This window comes from Rattus rattus, chromosome 15 (assembly GCF_011064425.1).
Source record: "Rattus rattus isolate New Zealand chromosome 15, Rrattus_CSIRO_v1, whole genome shotgun sequence".
Taxonomy (NCBI): Eukaryota; Metazoa; Chordata; class Mammalia; order Rodentia; family Muridae; genus Rattus; species Rattus rattus.
Genome location: NC_046168.1, coordinates 75119693 through 75126313, shown reverse-complemented (window position 1 = coordinate 75126313; position 6621 = coordinate 75119693). Strand labels below are relative to the sequence as shown.

At 49.8% G+C, this 6621-nt stretch overlaps 1 protein-coding gene across 1 annotated transcript in view; it reads left to right on the top strand.

Annotated features, from left to right (window-relative positions):
- Window positions 1-388: 388 nt before the first annotated feature.
- Lmnb1 (lamin B1) overlaps window positions 389-6621 on the top strand; it is a 42494-nt gene continuing 36261 nt past the window's right edge. Inside the window, exon 1 of the mRNA XM_032885666.1 lies at window positions 389-1085. Coding sequence (XP_032741557.1) covers window positions 727-1085 — 359 coding nt within the window. The 5' untranslated portion in view covers window positions 389-726. The remainder of the gene's footprint in view (window positions 1086-6621) is intronic.

The window sequence follows — 6621 nt, the reverse complement described above, 5'->3', positions numbered from 1 at the left end:
CCATTTAGGTCAGGCCTCTGCATGAGGTTACACAGCCCGCGGACGCCGGTGGCCGGTCCAGTTTACTTTTGAATTTCCCTGAACCGCGGGCAGCGGGAGGCGGCGCGGACCCGCCCCGGAAGCCTGCGGTTCTTTCCCGCCATTCGCAGGCCCGGCCCTTCCAGGGGTCCCCACGGGGCTCCACGAGACCCGGCAGGCGCTGGGTTCCGGGCTAAGGAACGAGCAGTTCGGTGCACCCCTCCCCGCCACGCCCAGCTCGGAGCGCGAGGCCGACGGTTGCCCGAGGGTCAGATTTTGAATTTCTAGGCCGGGCCCCCGAGCCGCAGGGGCGCGCCGGCCGCTCGCCATTGGCCAGCGGCGGTCACGTGGGGCTCCGCCATGTTGCGGAGCGCGGCCCGTGCCACCTCCGCCCCCCGCGCCTCGCCTCCTACCCGCCTCTCGCCGCCCTCCTCCCCGGCCCGCCTGCCGCTCTGAGCAGCCCGAGAGGAAACAAAGTGCTACGAGCGGGAGACTCGCGTCCGCGACGCGCACCGGTTTCGGTCTCCAGGCTGTCCTGGCCTCTTCCCGCGCGCGTTTGCGAGTGAGCGTGTACACTCACAAAGGGCGTCTGGCGGGCGATCGCGGCCCTCCCGCTTCGCTCTTTGTGCGGTAGCCCCGCCGCCGCCATCCCAGGTACACTCGGTCCTCGCCGGCCTGTGGTTTGTACCTTAGATCCCGCCGCCCGCCATGGCGACCGCGACCCCCGTGCAGCAGCGGGCGGGCAGCCGCGCCAGCGCCCCCGCCACGCCGCTCAGCCCCACGCGCCTGTCGCGGCTGCAGGAGAAAGAGGAGCTGCGCGAGCTCAACGACCGTCTGGCGGTGTATATTGACAAGGTGCGCAGCTTGGAGACGGAGAACAGCGCGCTGCAGCTGCAGGTGACGGAGCGCGAGGAGGTGCGCGGCCGCGAGCTCACCGGGCTCAAGGCTCTCTACGAGACCGAGCTGGCCGACGCACGCCGCGCTCTAGACGACACGGCCCGCGAGCGCGCCAAGCTACAGATCGAGCTGGGCAAGTTCAAGGCCGAGCACGACCAGCTGCTGCTCAAGTGAGTACGAGTTGGACCGTCACGCCATGCTCCGGGGAGGGACCGCACAGGCCAGGTGCCTCGGCCTTCCGAACCGGACTGGGCCCCTATCTCTTGAAAGCAGAATGGAGAATCTAGTGATTTAAAACTGAACAGGGGTGCCTTGAAGAATGGTTGAGTTGTAGAGACGGTGGGGTCTTGGCGATCATTTCTAGGTGGCTGGGTCTGGGACTTGACCTCGGACCCCAGATTCCCCCGTCTTTAGGCCCCGGGTACGGGGAGCTGATGCCATTGCGCGCGCTCGAGTGCGCGCCCGTGTTTCCGGCTGGTGGGAGACAAAGCATCTGGTGGGCTTGCTGGGCCTGGGCGGCTGGGCTGGGTGGACTCATCAACCGCCAGAAGAATGAATGAGTTCTAGGCGGGCGGAGGAAGGGGAGGGACCGGCCGGGAGCGTCCGCGGCTCCCGTGGGTGGGCCTTGCTTTGGCGCGCTCAGTCTTGGCCCTGTGACATTTTGCTTGTGAACTGCGCCAGTCTTCCCCGCGCGGGAAGGGCGGGGACTGAGCTGCACGCCTCTGGCCCAGGGCTAGTTGGGTTTCCCTCTCTGGAGAGTTTCCTTTGCACTAGGATGTCCTCTGGTGGCGTCCAGGTCCTTAGATGTTCTGAGCACCAGATTCCTTAACCTGGGCTCTCATAGACCACGACTGTGGTCCTTTGAGTCGCCGATCGCCCACCCTGCAGGCAGTAGCACTTTCTTGCTCGATTTAGTCCTCCTATAAAGTAGTCCTTTAACTAGAAACCGTTCTGGAGACCCCGTACCCCTCGGCCATGGAAGGTCAAAGGGTTCTGTGTTTGAGATGTGTTGACTTGGGGAGAGCTGAGTTTTCAGACCAGGGAACAGCTTTGCTGTCCTTTTCCTTGATTTCCTGATGGGTAAAGTGTGTAACTGTTACTTGTGTGCAACAAGTATTGGTGGCAAACTTTAGAGAGTTGCTAAATTCTAGTTTGGAATCCATGGTCTTTTCCCACTGCTAGTAGATTCGGGGGGAGCTATCTGATTCAGACTGTTTGCCTCGGGTATTTTTCTGTACATCCGAACCTTCTTGTTTCCCTCTCTTCCTTTCTCTAGGGTTGTGTATACTACCATGTCAGATAATTTAAAGATCGGCAAGAATGTATGTAGTAACAATAAAACAGTATGTAGGCTGGTTTAGAATGAACATTTACTTGCCACTTGTTTTAGAGACAAGAAATCTCATTCTCTTCCCCAAGCTGTCTGCACCTTGACCTAAAGTGATGATCCTTCGGCAACCAGGATTCACTGGCTTGCCCACCCATCTTTTAAGTGTATGGGTGTTTTACCTTCATCAATGTCTGCACCACGTGCATTCCTGGTGCCCACAGCGGCCAGAAGAGGGCGTAGGCTCCTCTGGAACTAGAATTATAGACGTGAGCCACCACGTGGGTGCTGGGAATGGAACCTGGGTGCACTGGGATAGAGAGCATTCAATGCTGGGGTATTTCACTCCAGCGCTGTTTGCTTTTTGAGACAGTCTCACTGTGTAGCACTAGCTTGGCGATCTCTGTAGACCATTGCTGGTCTACACAGACCCCAAATTAGAGATCCACCTGCCTCTGCTGCCCAACTGGAATTAAGGCACGTGCTACCGTATCTCTCCTTTTCCCTGCCTTGTCCCTCTCCCTCGTCTTTGAGATGAACTGAAGCTAGTCCTTTACCCCGGTGTTGGAACTAAGGCCCAGTGTCTGTCGGTGCGTGTATAACCTTCCATTTCTGTTCTTGGATTCAGTAACACTTGGGATCATTTTTAGAAGTGATAACATCTTTATCTTCCTCTTTTTATTTTTAAAGACAGGACCTAAACTATGTAGTCCTGGATGGCCTGGGACTCCCAGATATCTGCCTGCCTTTTATCTCTTTAGTGCTGGGATTAAAGGTGCACCTTACCCTCAGGTGGTGGTGGCCGCAGAGGTGCTGGCCTTTAATTTCTGCATTTGAGAGGCAAAGGTAGGCAGATTTCTGAGTTCCAGGATAGCCTGGTCTACAGAGTGAGTTCCAGACAGCCAGAGCTACACAGAGAAGCCCTGTTAAAGTTATGCCTCACCTTTTTTTTTCCTCTTATTGCATTTCTTTAAATCTTAGGTGCCATTGCTTGTAAAACTTGGTCATTATTATGTGTATTAGTAAAAGAAAAACAAAATTTGGGCCAGCTCTTGACTTGGACCCATTGGCCACTTTAGAGATGTTAAAATGTTCCATAGGTCAAACATTGGTTGGTATGCACCAGTTACTGTTTCATTTTGAGTTCACAGATTAAATAAGTAAATAAACCAATGTCCTAGTTTTAGGGTGCAGTAGGGGAGACCATATAGCAAGCAAACAAAAACTGTCTTTTGTGTGGTCTGAGGCATTTCGATGCTGGGACTCGATAATCTTTGCAGAAGATAAACCATTGATGGTGTCTACACAGCAGCAATACTGCCACCTGGCTGACGGTAGTTGTAAATGGTATGGCTCAACCACCTCTTGGTTTAAGTAGGATTAAAAACTGAAAAAGATCATATGGGATTATTGATGTATTGTAGAGCATATGGTGACAAAACAATGAAAGGAAAGTAAAGGTGAGCAGGAAAGGAAGAGCAGTTAAGAAGTGTATCTGAAACGTGACAGTTCTAGTTTTAAGATACCAAGTATCAAACATATTTCTAGATTTGTGTTAAACAGTATATGCTTGAAGTGTCAGGATCAGGTGTTTTCCCATTTTGTTTTTGGAGACAAGGTTTCTCTGTGTAACAGTCAATGGTTGTTCTGGAACTTCATTTGTAGATCAGGCACAAGAGATCCACCTGCCTCTGCCTCCCGACGTCTGGGAGTAAAGGCATACACCACCACAATTTTCTCAAAACATGCTAATATTAATTTTTTTATTTGGATCCTGTCATGTCTTGTACAGTTTTCCTAAATTGTTCGTTTTTCTTGCTGACTAAAGAAACAATTATCTTTATATCTGCAAATCTTTCAAAGATAAATAATCATCACATCTGTTATACAACTCTGTTTTTTTTTTTTTTTTTTTTAAATACAAGATCTTACTATCTCTGCCTGCCTCCTCAGGGCTGGAATTAGAGATTACCACATCTGTTTTTAAGATGCCATGTATGCTGATATATTGGGATTTGTGTTCCAGTTTTGTCTGAATCATACATCCTCCTTTGGTTTTGTTGAGAACACTGTTGGATGACGTCTTTTAAGTAACTTAAGGTGGAGAGGACAGCAGGAAACTGTCTGGAGAGCTGAGAGTAACTGTCTCCTATTGGAGTGATAGATGGGCAAGGTTGTTTTAACAGCAGAGCGTGCCTTCTCATTCCTGTGTCTTCCAGCATTCACTGCTGTTGCGTTTTGATGCATCTTCCACAGCTTTGTTCTTAGTTTGCTTTCTGTTGCTGTGATAGGACACTGACCACAAACAGCTTGGGGAGCAGAGGGTTTATTTCACCTCCAGGTTAAACTCCGTCCTGGGGGAAGCTAGAAGGAACTCAAGCAGGAGCATGGGGGAACACTGCCAGGCGGGCGGGAATCCCTCTTCCCTGTATGTCTTTTTTTTTTTTTTTTTTCTTTTTTTTTTTGAGCTGGGGATCAACCCAGGGCCTTGGCTTCCTAGGCAAGGGCTCTACCACTGAGCTAAATCCCCAACCCCTTCCCTGTATGTCTTAAGTCTGTGTCAAGCTGACAAAGCCAGCTGGCACAGTTCTTATGGGGTTAGATACAGGTTGGTGAGCCCTTGCCCTTCAATCTCAAGTCCTTTCCACTCTAGGCTTGGTTTCCTAATGATGTAGTTGCTTTGGGAAATGTCATTATGCCTTTCCTCCACTCCATTTTTTCTGTTGTCTTTTGCTGGGCTATCATCCCCCCCCCCCCCTTTGGGGATTGGCTGCACACATCAGGTACTAAAGTTATACAGCCTTTTAGTTTTTACTTGAAAATTACCTCAAATCCTTTCCAGTTCAATAATAATCTTTTTTTTTTTTTTTTTTTTTTGAGATAGGACCTCATTATATAGCCTTGGCTGGTTTGGAATTCACTGTGCAGAACAGGCCGACTGGCCCTGAATTTATAGAGCTCTGCCTGCCTCTGCCTCTCAAATGCTAGGATCAATGGTTTTCACTGATCCTGTTTACTACTTTTGAGTTTGTGGGTAGGGATTGTGGGCGTGCATTCTCTGGCTAGTACGTGAAGGTCAGAGGACAGATCTGGGCTCAGTGTTTGCTACCTACCTTTCCACAGGTTCTGAAGATCCCCTTGGGTTGCCAGGCCTGCTAACAAGCTCCTTCATCAGAACAGCCATCTTGACAGCCCAGCAATCACTTTCCTATTTGAAATAGGTTACTACTATGTCATTGTCTGGCCTCAGACTCAGATCTTCTGGCCTGGGCCTCCCAAACACAGGAGTTAAAGGCTTGTCCCTCCCCGCCTGGTGTATACCATCTTTGTTAGTGTCTGGTGAGAGGGCTAGGAGTAGCCCATCATTTTTAAATAAGTTATTTTGAACAATGAAAGAAGTATAATTTGGAAAATGAAAAGGAAGGATTGTTTTATTGTTGGTTTGAGTCCATGTGGCTCTTGAACTTATTTAAAAACCTGTACGATTTTACTTTGAGCTGGTGTTTATGGAGTAATTACTATTTAGACAGACTTATATTAAGGAGACAGTTGTGGTATAGTTTTTTTTTTTTTTTTTTTTTTTTTAAGTCACCTTTTTTAGAGCCAGGCAGTGGTGGTTCATACTTTTTTTTTTTTTTTTTTTTTTTTTTGGTTCTTTTTTTCGGGGCTGGGGACCGAACCCAGGGCCTTGCCCTCCCTAGGCAAGCGCTCTACCGCTGAGCTAAATCCCCAACCCCTGGTGGTTCATACTTTTTAATCCTGGTACTCCACAGGCAAAGGCAGGTGAATCTCTGAGTTCGAGACCAGCCTGGTTTACAGAAAGAGTTACAGGACAGCCAGAGCTTCACAGAGAACTGTCTTTTGGTTCCCTGGTATACCTAGCCAAGGACAGAGTCCTGGTGCTGGAGGCACCTGTACTGGTTGCACTGGGGAAGCTGAGACTGAAGTGTTCAGTTTGAGGTCAGCCTGAGTTAGAGACAGGCTCAGGGTTTCTGTAAAGAAACACCGTGACCACAGCAACTCTTAAAAAGGAAGTACTTAGTGGGGCTGGCTTACAGTTTAAAGGTTTAGTCACCGTCATCTCTGTACAGGCTGCCGTCTGCTGAAGGAGCAGAGAGTCAACAGGAAGAGAGTGACACTGGGCCTGGTTGGGTTTCTGGAAGCCCAACCCCAGTGACACACTTCCTCCAACAAAGCCATCCCTACTCTATCTAAAAACACCTTCCCATTCAAACCACCACAAAGACCTTATGTCAAAAAATCTTCCAAATCAGCAAACAAGCAAGCAAGCAAACAACACCTTCTCACCAAACCAAATTCCAGAACCATTCATGGAAATCTCTTGGTCCTGCTGGAATCTGCTAACTGCTTACATGCTG